At 43.1% G+C, this 19,526-nt stretch overlaps 2 protein-coding genes across 10 annotated transcripts in view; one reads left to right on the plus strand and one right to left on the minus strand.

Annotated features, from left to right (window-relative positions):
* WDR33 (WD repeat domain 33) overlaps positions 1-14,925 on the minus strand; it is an 81,990-nt gene extending 67,065 nt beyond the window's left edge. Inside the window, exon 1 of one of the 4 annotated variants that reach the window (XM_075268979.1) lies at positions 14,809-14,925. The gene's annotated coding sequence lies outside the window, so the exon portion shown is untranslated. Of the gene's footprint in view, positions 1-7,397; positions 7,582-14,808 lie in introns of those variants that run through there. The other 3 variants (XM_075268978.1, XM_075268977.1, XM_075268976.1) reach the window with 3 other exon arrangements.
* A 338-nt stretch (positions 14,926-15,263) lies between these two features.
* SAP130 (Sin3A associated protein 130) overlaps positions 15,264-19,526 on the plus strand; it is a 29,978-nt gene continuing 25,715 nt past the window's right edge. For all 6 annotated transcript variants that reach the window (XM_075268965.1, XM_075268967.1, XM_075268969.1 and 3 more), the window contains exons 1-2: positions 15,264-15,450; positions 18,777-18,879. In XM_075268965.1, the coding sequence (XP_075125066.1) occupies positions 18,783-18,879 (97 nt within the window). In that variant the 5' untranslated portion in view covers positions 15,264-15,450; positions 18,777-18,782. The remainder of the gene's footprint in view (positions 15,451-18,776; positions 18,880-19,526) is intronic.

Consider the following 19,526-nt stretch of genomic DNA (forward strand, 5'->3'; position numbering starts at 1 on the left):
GCCCGAAACTGGACAGGAGACGGAAACCTGCAGGCATTTTTCAAACCCATTCATTTGAATTGGTTTGGAAAGTGTCCGGCCATGAGCGTTTTGTGCTCTCCGGGGTGAAACCTTTTTTTTTTTCTGTTTTTTTTTTTTTTTTTTAACTGGACACAAAGTTGGACCTGCAGGACTGTGTGTCCGGTTAAATATAAATAAAAAAAACGGTTTTGCCGCGGAGAGCACAAAACACTCACTGGCGCTCACAGCCGGACACTGTCTGTCTGGTTTCCGTCTTCTGTCTGCAGGCACAGATGTGAACGAGCCCTAACTACTGTGAAGTCTCAGATCAGATGATGAAATGGTCCTAAAGAAATTTTCAGCTAATTTGCATAAAAATAAAATCAGTATTTTCATGAAAATGGAGCCACAATACAGAATAACAAAGGCATCTTTGGAAAACGTAGAGACTGCCCTACAAGGTACTGGCATTAGTTTGCTACAGAGAGCAGGGAGGGGATGAAGGTGGATGGAATTCACTTCGGACCACCAGATTTACCATAACTTATGGCAGAAAATCTGATCTGAGGCCTAGACAAGTGTACATTTCAATTTTAGCACCCAGGACCACACATGATGCAACACAAATATTACGAGGTCAGAGCTGCAGTGTCACCAGAAGGCACTTGCATTCTGGTGATCATGTGACTAGTTGGACCAACAGGTCACTGTTTGCAGACAATGAAAAAAAGATGGAGTGCAATGTAAAGTAATGACAGCCTTGTCCTATAGAAGTGAATGTGATGAATCTGTCAGTCTATCACATAGCTGCTATGAAGCAGACTGGGTGCAGGTCACGGCACTGGCACAAGCACAGCGGTCCCTATAAATAGCTGATCAGTGGAGGCCCAAGGTGTGGGGAGCCCCAACAATCTCTTACTGATGACCTAATCCATAGATCATGTTTGTCCAGTTCTTTAATTGATGAATTTTCATACATCCCGTGTTAATAAGGTATGTCCCTTCGCAATAACACTGCCCAATACAAATAAATATTCATACATTTAAAGAATGGCTGGATAATTACAAATCAAATTCATTGAACATTTTACTGCTATTACGATTAATTATTTTAGGACACTACCATTTTTATAGCAACAACCCTGAGAAGTTAGTATATAGTTAGTGACATCCTTTAGCCAAACACAGCTTGAGACAGGATGGCGATTATTCACAAGACCGGTATTTTAATAGTCTGTTGTCATGGATGTCAAAATATAGGTAGTGCTCCATTTTTCACAGATCCCTCCATACGCTACAATTTACGAGGAATCCGTGATATAGGGCGCCTTGTGCAAAATAGACGTGAAAAACAAACGTACAACTTTGCTATTTTCACCCATGATCGTGTGCATGTAGGCTTAAGTGCAAGGTTCTTTGCCTAGGTGTTTGGGGGCCCACGGGAAGGAAATGCCGTGATTTACCCACGGCGGAAAAGTCGCACCATTTTATATTACGGGTAAAATGGATGGGATTCTAGCAAATCCCATGCCCACTTTGCAATAAAAACCACTGTGCGGACACGCAGCGATTTCCAAAACCAGTGCGGTTTTGGAAATCGCAGCATGTAAATTATACCTACAGAAATGCCGGCGGTTTTCCCATAGGTATAATTGAAAAAGTCCACGGAGGAAAACTCTGCAAACTTTCTGTTTAAAACACTGCGGGAAGAACTGCGATGTGGTGCCGCTGCGGTTTTTCTCTCAGTGCTTTATTGCTGCGGGATGTCCCGTGAGGCCTTAGCCTTAAATAGATTTCCCAGAAATGAGTTTTACAACTTGATCCCTAAATAATAATGTGACAATTGACAGCTTGTATTTCCAGAGCAACAAGGTTACAACAAATCTAGTCTCAGAATCGCAGAATGTCACATGAACAACATCAGTGGAGTTCTCAGAAAAGTAGTTGAGAGGATCCAAAATTTGGTTACGTCCATAGTACTTTCCTTGGAGTCATAGGATTAATGGGTAAAGAATAATGAACACGGAGCCTCTGCCGCCTGTGTCCATTCCCACTAATGCAAACATGGTAGATGTCATCTTATGAAAAGCAACACCACAATAAAACGCTTTCAACTACTTTGTATATAATAAACAACGATACAAACCGCTAGCCAATTCATATTTTGTTCCAATTGAAACTAGAGAAAAACACAGAAAAACAAAAAACAAAACACGAAATTGTAGCCCCATATTTGCATGGCAGTGGTGTGGGGTGTGAACACCACACTGGCATTATATCTTCCACCACAGCGAATATGGATAGTGACAAAACCAAACAAACCTTTTAATTATAATCAGGTCCATTAATGTTCAGGTATTTTGGCAACAAGGAAATGACTTTATACTGGGCTATTCTTGTCATCAGAAATACCAGAAAGGTGGACAAATTCAGACGGAATTCACTGACAAATTTTTACAAGTCATAAAATCCACAAACACAAAATCTTAGCAGACAAGAGTGCAAGCTCCCAGTCACATGGGCAGTCACAGCACGGGGTTAGCTACTGTCCAGTGTCTGGCCGCTGATCTGCTGACACCTACAGCAGCAACACTGTGGATGAGGTATAGACAACTTCAGTGTACATGCAGAAGCGAAAAACTCACTGCATGTCAAATACAGCTGGGGGTTTCACTTGCAACCTGCAGATAAACTACTGCAAAATAAAGCCACCCAGTCTTAGAAATTCTGCAGTATGTTCATCCTATGTAGCCCCAACTTAAAGGGGTTACCCAGTTTCTAAACATTGATGGCCTATAAGGGTATCTTCACACAGCGGAATTTTCCGCCGCCGGCATTTTCACCACGACAGGATGCCAATGCAGGGCATCAGCATTCCATGACAGCATCCCGCTCCTAATTAGGCCTGGATGAATGGGCCTAATTAGGAGGGAGTCTTGAGCCAAGGTATCCGTGGCAAGATCAAGCAGGACTGTTCTTTTTTCCGCGACCTGCTGCGATCTTTGCCACCCATTGAAAACAATGGGAAGCGGATTCCGGGAGGAATCTGCTCTGGATTCGGGGACGAAATCTGCGGTAAATTCCTCTGTGTGAACACACCCTTAAGAGCAGCCTGGCTCGCGGTATGTAAATGTAAAATACTGAGAGCTACATTGTCTAGGTACTTGGCAGCAAACCCCCCCCGCAGATCTAATATTGATGACCTGATTACTTTAACAATCACACCAAAATGTAAGAAAAATTTATTCTGGCAAGAGAACATTCATTGTTTCTCATCACTGTGAAAAATGGCATTTCCAAATGTTTGAAGGAGTACAATAAAGCCCTTCCATAGATTCTAAAAACTGGAGTGCTTCACTCTTTAGTGGAGGACAGGCTCAGAGAAAATCATAGCCAGCCATAGCACAACACTTAACTCCATTAGGCTGAAGCCCCACTTTGCGGAAACGCAGCTTTTTTTTGTTGCAGATTTTGTTGAGTTTTTATGAGCCAAAGATAAGAATGGCTACAAAAGGAATGGGAAATGTATAAGAAGCTCATTATACTTCTCCCTTCTACTCAATACGGTCCTGGCTTTGGCTCAAAAAACCACAGTAAAATCTGCAGCGTGGGGCTTCAGCCTTAAAGAGGACCTTTCACCACCTGGGCACATGCAGTGTAAGACACCGCTAGAAAGTAGACAGTGCGCTGAATCTGCTTTCATGTTCTGTGCCCCCGGTGAAGAGCTATCGGTGCCATTACCAACAGCTCTTCACTATCAGAAGGGCGTTTCAGACAGTCAGTCAGGAACGCCCTTCCTCACGGTAGTGTCTATAGCACTGTACTGTGAGAGCAGTGAGGAACGCCCCCTCCCCTCCTGATAGTGCTCATCCATAGACGAGTACTGGGGGAGGCGTTCCTCACCACTCAGTGTCATCGCCAGGTGGTAAGCAACGCCCCCTCTCACAGTACAGCGCTATAGGCGCTGCTGTAAGGAAGGGCGTTCCTGACTGACTGTCAGAAATGCCCTTCTGACAGTGAAGGGCTACGGTACCAGCACAGATAGCTCTTCACTAGTGGCACAGTACGTGAAAGCCGATAGTGCGCTGAATTCAGCGCACTATCGGCTTTCTAGCAGTGTGCGCTGAACTGCATGTGCCCCAGATGGTGAAAGGTCCTCTTTAAAAGGAATGGATCAGGAGTGATCTGTCAATTGTGCTATTAGATAACATTTTTCTTAGTGAATAGTAAACTGTATGCAGTAGATTACATTATTAAGACCTTCAAAAAGTAAAAGAACTAAACAATGCATGAACAGAGCCTTACAAGTATTCTCCAGAATTGGAAAAAAATAGCCTTATGTCTTAAATTTACGGTTTTAGGGCTAGTTCACACGTGAACTGCCCGCGCGGGTTTTGACACAGAGAGAGACCATCGCTGTCGCGGCTTAACCCTCTGCTGTCGGCTCAAATGAATGAGCCGACATAGGAGGGAGCTGCCGGGGGCGGAAGCCGCGCGGCTGAGCCTGCGCGGCTTCCGCCTGAAGAAAGGACATGTCCTCGCCGCTAGCGGAGAACAGAAGCCCGGCGGTCTCCATAGACCACCATTATAAGGGGAGGTTTTGGACGCGAAATCCGCTGTCAAAAACCTCCCCTTATACTCACGTGTGAACTAGCCCTTATTTGTACAGAATAAATGTGTGTAATAAAGCAGGGGCTGCAAAGTAATTGTAGCCACAATTCCGGTCACACAACTTCAGAGTAGAGTGTTGCCCTGTGAATCCTGAAGCAGTGCAAGTGAGTGGGGTGGAAATATGACCATGAGGTTACGGTACCACAGAAAATCTACGGAAGGGAGTACCCCTGATTTATTAAGAGGCCAGAGATTCTTGATAAATCAGACAAACCTTGCAACTGTTGGGTGCTCTATTAAGACTTACGAAACGCAAGTCTTAATTTGCCCCATTCTGTGTAATTCCAGCTTTAAAGCATTTTTCATATCTAGGCAAGATGCCGAGCTGAAGATAACTGACCCCAAGTCTCGACCCCCAGGGTGTAAATTATGAAAACAGCAGAGCAGTGCCGTGCCATGTTGTTACCACAACCCCCATAGAAGAGAACTGCTGTTACAGAAAAAGTGTAGCATATTTAGCTATTCTGTTTCCGTAACTCTGAAGCTACAGTTCTGCTTTGCTGTGCCGTTTCCAGTCTAGTCCAGTGAATTGAATGAGCTGTGACATCAAGCACAGCCAGTATACAAATGCATGGCACTGAACTTGGTTTTCTGTGAATAGGTTGGAGCGCTCACCTGAACAATAAGATTTCTAAACAGCTGACTGGTGACTTATCCTAAGGGAGCCTTATAATCCCGGAATACTCCTTAAGACCGGGGACCCACGGGCCGGAAAAGTCGCGATTTTTCCATGGCGGAACCGCCGCAGGAAAAATCACAGCGTTTTACAGTACTTGCAAAGTGGATGGGATTCATGCGAATTCCATCCCCACTTAGCGGGAAAAAAAAAAAAAAAAAAAAGCAGCGCCGACACACTGCGATTTCCAAAACCGTTGCGGTTTTGTAAATCGCAGCATGTCAATTATATCTACGGAAACACCAGCGGCTTTCCCATAGATATAATTGTAACAGAAAGTCCACGGAGGAAAACACTGAACTTTCTGTTCAAAGCGCTGCGGGAAGAACTGTGATGCATTCACGCCACAGTTGTTCCCACAGCACTTTAGCACGGCGTTTTCGGCCCATGGGGCCTTAGCCTGCATTTGTTGATTTCAACAGGGTCTCCTGACGCTCCTCAAATAACAGATATTGGGGGATCTAATTGATTTTAATTGCCAGATACTTTTGTTCCAACAAAGATAAGCCACTGTATGTGGTGGTCGAAAGAAAACATGGCCAGCCTTATTTTAGTAGCACCCTCTGTCAAGGTGCAATACAATAAATACAAAAAGGGGTATCATAGCCCCCACAGCACATGTAACATCTTGTGCAAACGAAAGAGGAAGGAGGAGGTGAAGCGACCAGTCAGCCAGCTACTGGTTCTTATCTTACTTTGGGACAGAACCCCAAAATGCAGAGTCAAAAAATAAATAAACAAACAAAATCCTCAGAGGAAGTAAATAAAATAAGACTCCATGGACCACACCTTTAAACTGGATGTACCTGTAAACTTAACACTAAGTACAAATTATTATTATTTTTTTTATTTATGACAAAGGCATTTAGATCATCACAGGTATAGCTACAGAGAGGGCAGGTGGGCACTTATCACAGGCAAGATGAGGACATCTGGTATCCCACTTTCACTCCGTTTTGTCGGTTTGTTAGGTGATGGCTTGTACATTTACAAAAGCTAATTATTGCAATGAGCGTTCCATATAACTGGCAGATAATTGTCCTTTGTAAAGGGACCTTTAGAGTTTGTGATGTGAAAGCCTGTATAGTGTGTACTGTGATATATATAGTCTGTGTAAAGTAGAAACACGTGCATTTGTATGTTTCCATTATACACCAGTACTATCAGTATGTACAGTAGAGCAGTATACATTGTGATATTCAGGTTACATGGGGGGATAAGTTTAGTTAAAGGTGTTACTTTGCATGAATCTTTAATAACAGTCAAGATACTGTAACAATGTCACAGAACTGCACAACAGAGCAGAATAGGGGGGGGGGGGGATTAAAAAAAAAACCAACCCCTATTATATTCAATCCTCAGGTCATCATGCACTTATGTGTGAGTCTGTGCTGTAAGTACGGACAGTAGAGAGGTGTGTATGAGGCCATAAAAAAAGAATGGGTCAGTAATTGTAGAAGGGGCCAAAGATGACAGCCCCAGATGTGTCACAGGTACATGGAGCACTAACACTTGACTGATAGGGGGCACTTGTGGGTGACTGTTCTCTTGAGTGGTCAGACCTCTTGTGATCAGAAACATATCCCTCAGGGAAGTGTCATCAGTGAGAAAGCCTGATCAAGAGCGGGCACCGAATATCAATCAGACCCCCCCCCCCTCCCACTAATATATTGGTGGCCTACCCTAAGGACAGGCCATCAGTCTCCAGTGTAAGTTCTAGGTGGTGTTTTATCACCATTGGCCTTGGCCCTGTCAGTCCCAGCTCTGCTGTACTCTGAGAGCGGCTGCACTTCCTCGTGATGTAGGAGATCAGGAGGCGGCTACATGTCCACTCACACAGGCCAGCCTCCGTACTGTACGTCCAGGACACTTCCTATGCCGGGCCTACACACACTCATGGCCGCTACAGAGACCCCAGTGTGGGAACTATGACGTAGTATGGAATTATTACAGTTCCACCTCAGCAGGAGGCCAGCCGCCGCCGCCACAGGCTGTCCCGTACAGAGAAGGCCCGTTTACTGTTTGTCAAACCCACCATGCACGAACGTACTATATACATACGAAGCTAGGGCCAAAGCCCTCCGTCACCTCCTCCTTCTCAATCACCCCCTGTTCGTTAACGACTCAGCTGACTACGCGGTTCTCTAAAGACTCTCTTTACGCTTCCGGTTCCTGTCTCGGTCTTTCTCTCCCCTCGGCCGTGCTAAGCCGCGCTCCGCCATTAATCACGTGACACGAAGGCCCGCCCCCTTTCCTCAATAAACCTAGCGGCTGCCATTTCGTCAGAACTTTTTTTATTCAATAAACTTTATTTCACAGCAATAAAAACAACAAAAAAAATAAATAAATGTTGAGCACAGCCAGTGGCTTGGTTGTTCAGCTACGTATTGTTTACTACTGCTTAGAAATGTAGAAAATTTACTTATGGGCAATGACCCCCATGACAATTATTATAAGTTCGTCTTCCTGCATAGTGGTCAGGCACATACACAGACATGCGAAAGCAGCTTAAGGGCTAGTTCACACGGGGCAAGGAGGCGGATTTTGACAGAGGATTCCGTCTCAAAATCCGCCTCCATACAATGATGGTCTATGGAGACCACTAGCGTTCTTTTTTCTGCTAGCGGAAAAAAAAGCGAGCTGCCCTTTCTTCAGGCGGCAGAAACCTTCGGTGTCGGCCCATTCATGTGAGCAGACTCTGGAGGGGGAAGCCGCGACGGTCGTGGCAGGTGGGTTTTGACCCGAGAGTGACGTGGCTCCCCGCGTCACTCCTGGTGCCAAAATCCGCCCCACCTGCCCCCTTGTGAACGAGCCCATAGGGGTAGTTCACATGGGGCAAGTTGGCAGCGGATTTTGACGTGGAATCCGCCTCAAAATCTACTACTCCCATTGACTTCAATGGGAGCCGCACACTTTTTTCCAGTAGCTAGTAGTGGAAAAACAGAAGTGAGCTGCCCTATCTTTTGCATGGATTCCGTGGCTGAATCAGCCGCGGCGCGAGGCTCTGTCCATTCATTTGGGCCTGATCCATTGCAGAATGCCGTGACGGGATGCCAGTGAACTGCACCATGTACACGCGGAACCCCATGTGAACTAGCCCTTAGGGTCAGTGCACACAGAGTTTTTTGGCGCTGATTTTGATACTGAATCCGCCTCAAAATCAGCCACCTAAAAAAACCTCCCAATAGAGTTCTATTGGGAGGTTGATTTTGAGGTGGATTCAGCGTAAGAAAAAAACTCTGTGTGCACTGACCCTTAGGTTAGGGCCATATGGAGACTTTGACCACAATCTCACTCATGGAGCTCTAACTAAATAGTGACACTAATTCACACCCGCACTCGTCTATGTTCAGAAATTTCGTCCCCGAATCCGCTAGAAAAATGCAAGCAAGACCCCATTATAGTTTATGGGGTCCGCAGGTAACCACTTTTAAAGCAGATTGGGTATTTGTTTTTTAGGTCCCCAAGTAGACCCAAAGAACGGAAACCCGAACGCAGGTGTGAATCTAGTGTAGGCTAGATATATCCAGAGACATGACATAAAATATCAATATTGCCACTTCACACCGAATAATAGCAAATCATGTCACACTGCGACCTGCAAGGTTACGCAACGACAGTCTGGTAGTTAGCATAAATTCTGCCCTACTGGATTACCCCACAACTAGCATTGTGCCTAATTTATTAAATATCATAAATTTTGCAAAAAATTCACCTCATGGAACTGTCACATACGGGTGCATTCACACTGAGTAAATGCGCATGTATTTTTGAAAATACACGTGTAAAAATAAGACTCCCATTACTTCAATGACATTTTACAGGCGTATTTTTACATACGTGTAAAAAATATCATTGAAGTCAATGGGATAGCAAAATTTACAAGTGTAATTTTACTCTACAAAATAAGCTAGCATTTACTCAGTGTAAACTTACCCCTGTCAGATTTGTGAAGTTTTTTTTACACTATCTATGTAATGGAGTGAGGTTGCCCTTAAAAAAGAGCATTTCATAGCTACAGTGTAACATTTTACTACAGATAAATCACACACACTTTCATCAACAAAAAAGCAAAGTGACAAGCCTAGTGTAAAAGCTTTCAAAATAGGCGTATAAATATGATAAATTTACATGCAAAGGCAGAATTAGAAGAAAATAGGTGAAAATGGCTTGATAAATGCCCCTGCCATTGGTTTTTAGACAACATCTGCAGATGAGAAGAGGAAACTCTACATCCTACTGGGAGAAGAAGAGGCCACTGTGGAGATCGCTGCCCAATACGTGTCCAGCTGTCACCAAACAAGAAGATGAGACTCCACGGACTTTTATACCCCAAACCACCCACCCCACCTCCCCATATAGCAGCCACCAACTAAGAGAAAGATGAGACTACACGGACTGTTATACCCCAAACTCTCCCCCTCGACTTCAACTCCCCCCCCACCACCACCACTTTACTAGCTTTGGCAATATCAAATATCTATTCGGATGTGCCAATAAAGCCTGTCTGATTTGATTTGAGAATTTAGATTTTGAGAATTTGCTTCGAAGTCTCTGTTGGAGAGACCTCTGAAAATCAGTGGAGAAAAAAAGTCCTGCATGGAGGATTTTTTTCTCTACTGCCTTCAGTTTCTAAACAACAGACACCCCGCAAACCTCATTTTACTCAATGGGATGTGCAGTGTTCCGTGTGTAACCACTGTTGATGCGGTCCAGCTCTCCGTCAATTGGGTCCCATGATGAAGCTGTACAAAGGAGAGCCCGGACCTAATTTAAAGAGGATCTTTCATCAGATTGGGCACAGGCAGTTGGGATTGGGGCAGATTGGGCAGAAGGGCGTCCCTGGCTAACTGTCAGAAATGCCCTTCTGACTGTAAAGCGCTACGGTACCGGGACCGATAGCGCTTTACCCGGGGCACAGATCGGGAAATCCGACAGTGCACTGAATTCAGAGCACTGTCAGCTTTCCAGCAGTATATAGAACTGCCTGTGCCCCAATCGGTGAAAGGTCCTCTTAAAAAAAAAAAAAAAAAAAGTGCAGTGAGGATTCACAAGTTTATCAGTTGCTTTTGGCCAATCATTTGAAACACTGACACGTGTATGGCCAACTTTACGCTCTATGACAATGAATCACCCTAAAGCTGAGTTCACACAGAGTTTTTTGGTCGGGATTTTGACGCGGAATCAATTAGACCTCCCTCCCAAATGGTATCAATGAAAAGTAAATCTTGGAAAAATAAAGAAAGGTGTGGGTGGGCACTCACCAATCAGTAGACGGCATTTTCTTCTTTATATAAAAATGAATACTTTATTGAAATATAAAAAACAAGTCCTCAGGGAGGGAGAGATAGCATTTTTGGCAGAAAAAAGGCAACAGCCGTTTCGCGTTAAACCAAACGCTTTTTCAAGCCTAGTATAGCGTTTGGTTTAACGCGAAACGGCTGTTGCCTTTTTTCTGCCAAAAATGCTATCTCTCCCTCCCTGAGGACTTGTTTTTTATATTACAATAAAGTATTCATTTTTATATAAAGAAGAAAATGCCGTCTACTGATTGGTGAGTGCCCACCCACACCTTTCTTTATTTTTCCATACTTTATGCTGTTGTTCCGGGGTTTGTGAGCACCACCTTTTTTTCTCTCCTGTGGTTCCGATCTATAGGATTACTTCAAGTAAGCTGTTACTACGGTTACATTTTTGGAACTGGCTGTGCCGTCTATCTCTTTTTTCTTTTGTGATTCTAAAAGTAAATCTTGTCCCGCATAAAAAAACGCCATAAATGTAAATATGAAAAAGTTACAGGTGTCCCAGTATGGCAACCCAAAATGTTTTTAATTTAAATTATAATTAAATAAAATTTCTTACGGTGTGAAAATATTAAAAATGATATATTTGGTATCACCGTGACTATATTAACCCACAGAATACAGATAACATGTCATTTTTACTACATAGTGAATGGTGTTAAAATTAAACCTATGAGAAATTCTGTTGTTTTTTCCCATTTCTACCTGAATTTTCATACTGAATTTTTTTACAGCTTCCCAGTACATTGCACAGGATATTGAAGGGGTTAAGCAACTGCAAAAATATTTACCATAATTAATTTTGGCAATAGTTAATAGGACTGGACTGTATATCACATGACCATCAACTGTTTTTTTATCCACTTGGAGTAAGCAGAATGAATGAAAGTAAGTGGAAATCTAGAAAACTTTGAGGAATTGATACAGAAAGTTTGAGGGTAAGTTCACACGGTGACTTTTGGATCAGAACCTGAGGTGGAGGCCGCCTTAGGTTCCGATACAAAAACCGGAAAACCGGGTAGCCACAACTGAAAGCCGATGCACTGCACCTGCATCCAGCCGCGCACTCTGCTCCGGATTAGACCCAATGAAACACCCTGACCAAAATTCCTCTCCTTTCAGCAGCCATAACTTTTTTATTTTTCCACTCATAGAAACTTATGAGCTCTTAATTTTTGAAGGACAAATTGTACTTTGTAACAGTGCCATTTAAAAAGTACTACAGCGTACTGGGAAGGTGGAAAAATATTCAGAATGAATTAGAGAAAAACAAGTGACTTTTTTACAGGCTTAGTTTTTATGGCATTCACTCTAAACCCAAAATGATAGTTCACCTGTATTCTATGGGTCGGTATGATTACAGGAATACTAAATTTACGGCGCAAAAAAAGAAAAAACCCTAAAAAAAAAAAACAACTATTGAACTAACAAATAACTATATGGGTCAGAATATGGCAATTTCAAGAAAAAATTTTTGTTTTGGATTTTTTTAAGCGCTGATTATGCCGTGAATTATCGTGCCAGAATCAGCGCCAACTTCCTCCGTGTGAATGCCCCCTTGTATAGGTTTTTTTAAAAATGCTTTAACCTCTTAAAAAAATCCAAATAATAAAAAAAAAAAAATTCTTGGAATTACCATATTCTGACCCATATACCGGTAGTTTTTTTTTTTTTTTTTAATATTTCCATAGGTTTTTTTTTGTGGGGCCAGTTGTACATTTTATTTATTTTCATTTGGGGGAAAAATCCGTTGTTTTGATAGCTTTTTATTCAAATTTTATGAAAGGTGAAGCAGTGACTGAACAGAAGGTACACAGATGTCATCTGCATGCTGCCTGTGCATCAGCCATGCTTCCGTGGCGCCATTCATTGGGGCCAGTGAGCATGGTCTACAAAACAGACAAGAATAGGACCTGCTCTGAGTTTTCTCACAGCCATAGAAATGAATGGGTCTGTGTGCTAGCTGTGAAAAACATGGCTGTGCACACAGAAACCCAATGTTTTACAATACTTTTTTTTTTTTATATATATATATATATATATATATATATATATATATATATATGTCATCTAGGGAAAGGAGGTGATTTAAACTTTTAACACACATATATATATATATATATATATATATATATATATATATACACATACACACACACAAACACACACTTTTCTTTTTAGACCTCCTACCCCCCAGGGTTCTTGAACCCCAGTGGGTGTGATCACTAATACAATACATTGTAAAATCCCTATAGAAGGGCATTCCCGACAGTCTAGCTGGGCTGTGAGGAATTCTAGCGGTATCTAACACCACATGTGCCTGAGGAAATGAAAAGTGCTCTTTAACAGATTGCCAACCCCAGATCGGCAAAATAGTATCTCGGTCAGCAGTGTCTAAGGCAAATAGAGGGTCAAATGAGGACCTTTCATGTCCTCCTGCACATGCGGTTTTATATACCACTAGGAAGCCGACAGTTCGTTTGTTTCAGCACCAATCAATGCTCACCGTCAGAAGGGCATTCCTGACAGACTAGCTGGGCTGTGGGGAACATCCCTACTGACTGTACTCATCCATAAACTTGTACTGGGAGGGCACTCCTAACAGCTCAGAGTCATTCCTGGGTGGTAAGGAACACCCCCTCTGACCATACAGGTCTAAGGACAGTCAGAGAAAGAGGGGGCATTCCTTGCAGCCCAGCTAGACAGTCAGGAACGCCCTTTTGATGGTGGACAGAGACCAATACTGAAACTAACGGAACCAATATCTCCAGCCCGGGGGCACATAACAGGAAAGCTGACAGTACACTGAATTTAGCACACTGTCGGCTTTCTAGCTATATATAAAACCGCATATGCCAGAGGACATGAAAGGTCTGCAAACAATCTGGGCACTGATCGCAGACATTGCTGCTGTGCCTCTGCTGAGATTATGGTGGCTGTTCAGCTACAAATTGCCGACCATGCTTAAACACCTGAAATCCATTGTAATAGTATGGCAGATGATGTGAAAGGTTTAAAAACAAGTGTCTTTAAAGTGTCTTAAAGTTACGTACCGATAACCTATCCTTAGAACAGAGAACCTCACAGAACGGCCACGTGAAGTAGCAGCAGCACTTGGTTGATCACTGCATCTGCTTCACAAGATAGTGATATAGTGTGCATTTGTCTCATAGGCCAGTTCACTTGGGGATTCCCCGAATGGAAACCTATACGCATAGAAAAGTGGTTACCTGGGAAAACACGGGACCTCATAGACAATAATGAGTATGTGTGGTTTCCACATGACGCTAGGTTCACACTAGCGCCTGGAGTCCGTTCTGAGCTTTCCGTCTTCTGCATGCAGAAGACAGAAGGCTGTCAGACCGGGTCCGGCCGTGTGCGCCGGTGAGCGTTTTATGCTCTCCGCCACAAAACCGTTTTTTTAAACCGGACACAGAGTACTGCAAGTCCGACTCTGTGTCCGATTTAAAAAAAAAACAACGGTTTCGCGGCGGAGAGCATAAAACGCTCACCAGCGCTCATGGCCGGACATCTTTCAAACCCATTCAAATGAATGGGTATGAAAGAGTCCTGCAGGTTTCCGTCTCCTGCTCAGTTTTGTGCAGGAAACGGAAACCTGTATGAACGGAGATGTGAACGAGCCCTAAAACATGCAGAGAGAAAAGTCCTGCAAGCAGCACTTTTCTCTCCACCTCTTTTGTGTAGAAACTGAATGAAAACCATACGGACTTCATTATTGTCTATGGGGTCTGTGGGTTTCCCAGGTAACCGCTTTTCTACGTATATAGGTTTCCATACAGCGGATCCCCAAATGGAGTCTCTGAACGGAAACCCGAACACAGATGTGAAGCAAATCACAGCCTGTTTGCAGCTCAGTCTCATTCAAGTGAATGGAATACAAAGCACAGACCCCAAACAATGTACGGCACTGCGCACACGACATAAACAAACCATTACAGTCACTTTTGCAATGTAACCAGACCACCCAAAGGACACATTTATAGGAGTCGCATCAAATATCCCCATTGTATGAGCAGCTCTAAGCAGAACTGTCCATCCATCTCTTTACATCCTATGGACACCATCAAGTGAAGCAATTGTCCTGCACCACCAATACAATGACAGCTTATTATGTTCCAGATATAGCACGTTGTTTACCATAGGCAACTGCTCTACTTCCTGTCTAGCATGTACAGTACGTCCAGCTGCTGGATACGCATCTCCTCTCCGCATACGTAGTCCGTCCCTGTACTGGATGTGATTCGCATGACTGCGGCCCAAGCTCTACTTTTCAGGGAGTGAAAGTCGTGAAGCAGTGGGCTTTTCAATAAACTTTATTAATAACTATATAACTTTATTTATACAAAGGCGAACTTGTTTGTAACAGTCTAAATCGTTCGGCCGACGAATGTAAATCTTCTTGCCGAGCCAAATTCAATGCTAAATCTGTTCTGACAATATGGAAAGCTTGTTTTATTTAGTCGCAGACATGTTGTACATATGTTGACGTAATAAAGTTGTTGAAAAAAAAAAGCACAAGACAGACGTCATGTGTGGAGATCCTGGACGCCGCAGCTCGTCTTGTTTGGCTGGTTGGTGGGCGGGGCGTATCTTATCACGTGATTGGTGGCGGAGCGCGGTTCAGTCAGACTGAGGGAAGAGAAAGACGGAGACCGGAACCGGAAACCGAAAGAGTAACTGAGGGAACGGAGCAGGCAGTGGGCTTTGACAGTGTGATCGTCTTGTCTTTCGTTGCGGCCAAGGGAGGGCTGAGGAGCCGCGGCCAGTGTCCATCACCTTGTAAGTAGCTTGTGGTTTTTTTACGTTGTTTTTGTAAAGTGGCCGGACTCCCGGTCTGTGTGGCGGCGGCTGCAGCAGCCTCCCCCCCCCCCCCGGTGCTGTGCCCTGCCGCGTACTGATGTGGACGTAGCACTTATATAAACTGCTGTGCCGATGGTGTCGGGTAACGCGTCAGTTGCTTGTATGTGAATAGTGGTGTAGCTGGAAGGTTCGGGTCCGGTTATGCTGCAGCGGCTCAGACTGGATGATGTGCAAAGCCATACCGCATCTGGTACATTATAAAGCCGTGTTATGTGTACGGCGAACAAGACAGTTCTGCTCTGTCATCCATGTAGGTTGTCTGTCTGACCTCAGTAGTCCCCGTGTTCTCTGACTATTCGCTTCTTGCCTTGTGGATGGCTCTGCTCAACACTGGTGGAACTCTCTTCCAGTTCATGCCCTCAAGGAAGCTCATTATAGTCCATGGGGTCTGTGGGTTTTCTAAGGTAACTGCTTTTTTTATGCCGATTAGGTTTCCTTTAGGGAAGGGGGTTCCCAAGCAGACCCCGGAACACAGATGTGCACTGGGCCTTACATGCACCCACTGGTGTGACTTTTGAAGCCGGTTTTAAAAATATGTGCTGGAAAGAAAAACGATCACGCGGTAGATTTTTAAATCCCATCTACAAGTCAGTTTCTGCACAGAAAAAAAAAATCTGAATTGTTCATGAGGAATAGAATTTCACCTTGGCCTTAATGCTAATGGTTAAGAAGCTGATATTTCCGAATTGAAATCAGTGTGGAAAATCTGCACACAATCCTGATGCCAAAAAAGAAAAAGGGCCTTGTCCTGAGATGTACATTTAAAAAAAAAAAAAAAAAAGTGATCCTGTCACTGAAAATCCAGTGCAGGCAGTCTTCAGCTTACAGGTCCCCAGCTGTTTGTGCCAGGTGGCCTCTGCAGACAAGTGCAGGCCTTAGCGGTGACCTCATCACAAGCCGCACATTACAGTAGCCATATGTGAATATGATGGAACAACCATTTAATAATGTCACTTTATATGAAGCGTCCCCACAAAAATGTTTCCTCTCTGGCCTTTTATAAGGTTACATGATGTGAAGGTAAAATCTTCAGACTAATGGCTGTACTTGTGAGTAATCGGGCATTGTTCTGGTGGTATCTAATACCTGTGACCTCCCTGTAGGTGTCCTATGTATCTCAGCTCCGTTACAATGTAACATTGCTCAGTTATATGTACGTTGTACATATGTAAAAACTAAAACATGGACTATTTTCTAAATATAAGGTGGTGTTTGATGTTTTGTTTTGTGCATAGGGCAGTTTTACATATGTGTTCTTTGCAGTTAGGAAAGGAGGTTTCTGTATCTTACTGATGCCCTGCCCTTAAAATATGTAGCTAAATGAAGCTGAGCTGAAAAAAATCCATGCGATCCATATATGTGACATCATAGACTAAGGCTGAGCCCAAAGTGTTGGGGTGTATCCTTTGCTACAAATTGCCTCCTTTGAGTGACAGGGCTAGTTAGCTTGTTATATTGCGAAATTATTGAATATCTCCACAATAGATGCACAAATTTTCATGGGGTAAAAGGTCAAGCTCACCTGATGCATATCTGCTTTGCCGTTTTAATATGCTTCACCTTTGTGAAAGGTCCTCTTTAAAGGGATTCTCTCACCATCTCCACCAGGTCCAGTTGCTTTACATCAATTAATAGCTGCCACTTCACTGATTCTGGCACAGCTGAATTGTTTTTCTGTCTAGCCTCCACCATTCCTGAACAATCAATGCTTTTAATTTTGGATCCTGAATACAGAAACTAAATAGCATATCAGGCTCCAAAATTAACAGCATTGATTGTTCAGGAATGGTGGAGGATAGAGAGGAAGGTTGAGTCAGGAGGAAGGTTTGATTCTGAGTTCTGACACTGGCTGCCTCTGATTGGAGCTCTGAATCACACCCCCTGCCTGACACCGCCTTCCTGTCATTACAGAGCCTAAACAGCACATCAAGCACCAAAAGTAACAATATTTATTGCACAGGAATGGTGGGGGCTAGAGCGAAAATTCCAGTGCAAAAATCGCAGTGTGGCCGCAGTGTTTATTTTCCCGCCCTGTGGGATGGGATTTTCTAGAATCCCATGCCCTATACAGTGACTGTAAAATACCACTTATTTTCACGCAGCTTTTCCACCATGTGGGATCCTGGCCTAAAAGGGTTTTCCAGGGCTTACATTATGACGAGCTATCCTCAGGTTCCCACAGATCACCTGTTTGAAAAGGCCGCAGTGTTCAGGGGAGGGGTATGACCCTTTTCACTGAGGGACAGCTTTGTACATATCACATTGGCAGTGCTTGGCATTGTAGCTCAGTCCCAATCATGCTGTACCATGTGACTGATAAACATGATGGACAGACAAATGGTTATGGCAATTGTGAGTAACACAGCCCCTTTGAACAATTGCCCTGTGGGGGTTGTGGGTGTCAGACAGCTATTTCTTTAATGCTTGTATGTGGCCTGTTTGCAATGCTTTGTAGCCTGCTTGAAAATGCCTTCCGTGGAATATACTGTGTGTGTGTATGTGTGTGTGTGTATATATATATATATATATATATATATATATATATATATATATATATATATATAAAAAAATAAATTTTCAATTTATGGTGTGCTGACATCCAGCTTGTGTTTTTTCCTATGCTATTAAAGTATGGATTAGGACTGATCCATCCATCATAGACTAATATGAGTAGCAAATATTGTAGAATGTTTCCAATCTCATTTTATTGTAGGAAACTGCTGACTCTAGGAGTACAGGGAGCGGGCTCTTGTGTAATGCAGGCTAGCCAAGACTAGGGGCGGTCATCAAACAAATATCTCCAGAACAGTAAGACAACTATGACACGTCCCTCTGAGCCTCAGCTTCCCTGCATTATACAAGAGCCTATGAGAGGTGGTGTACAGATCTCAGTTCTTCATAGAGAAACAATGCAAAGACTAAAGAAGTGCAGGATTTCAAAGAAAGGAGCCAAAATTTGATAATCAATTATATTACAAAATTTAATAATGATACAATTGCTGCCAGAAAATCAAAAGTTGTTTGAAAGTTTAGTTATATTGAGAAAAAAAAAGTCACTAATCTTATTTTTTCTATATTAACACACACGTCGGCACTGAAAATAGGATTTCTTGTTACATACTGGAGTGCATATATTTATCATTTACATCATTGTACCATGACCATCTTTTGATCCGAGCAAATGGAAACAAGACTTTTTGCTTCTCCTATTGTCGCATGATATTTTAACATGTAATTCTGTTTAGGAGGACATGAGTTCGCAGCAGTTCCCTCGACAAGGGGCTCCCATTCCTGCACCACAGATTGTAAGTGGCGGAACAACCGTGGGTCAGAACATTCAAGGAACAGGTAATAAGATGTGCAACTACTGTAATATGTCCAGCTCATGTACTAGAACACTGAAAATTCAGAGCTAGTGGACTCGCTTCTGTGGCTTATAGTGAATCATTTTGTGTTTTTGTATATTTGTTCACCTTCTGCTGGAGCAGTGTCCACGTAGTAAGCTACTTAGTGTCTCTATGGTTTATATTAAAGGGAACCTGTCTCATGAAAAGTGCAGGCAGCTTATTATAGATTGAAAGGAGCTGAGCAGATCGAGATATCTATCTATCTATCTATCTATCTATCTATCTATCTATCTATCTATCTATCTCTATTAGATTCAGTATAACATATTTTATTCCTGATATCTTTGCCCTTTCTATACTTATGACCAGTCATCCAGTACATGAAGGGCTGTCAATCGCTATGCAGAACCACCCCCTCGTCTAGACAACTAGCATAGAAAGAGCAAAGTACAAGCAATACTGAATCTTTTGTGTATCTATATATCGATCAGCTTGGCCCCTCTTTCCCTACAACGTGCTCTCTGTAGATTGTACTTCATTTTTCACATGACACGTTTTGAGCCTCTTTATCACTGTTGAACAAAGCTCAACTTTAAGATTTGATCGATCTCTTGGGCCTGACCACCCATTGGGTATGTAAGGCCAGCT

The sequence above is a fragment of the Leptodactylus fuscus genome, chromosome 3, assembly GCF_031893055.1.
Source record: "Leptodactylus fuscus isolate aLepFus1 chromosome 3, aLepFus1.hap2, whole genome shotgun sequence".
NCBI lineage: Eukaryota > Metazoa > Chordata > Amphibia > Anura > Leptodactylidae > Leptodactylus > Leptodactylus fuscus.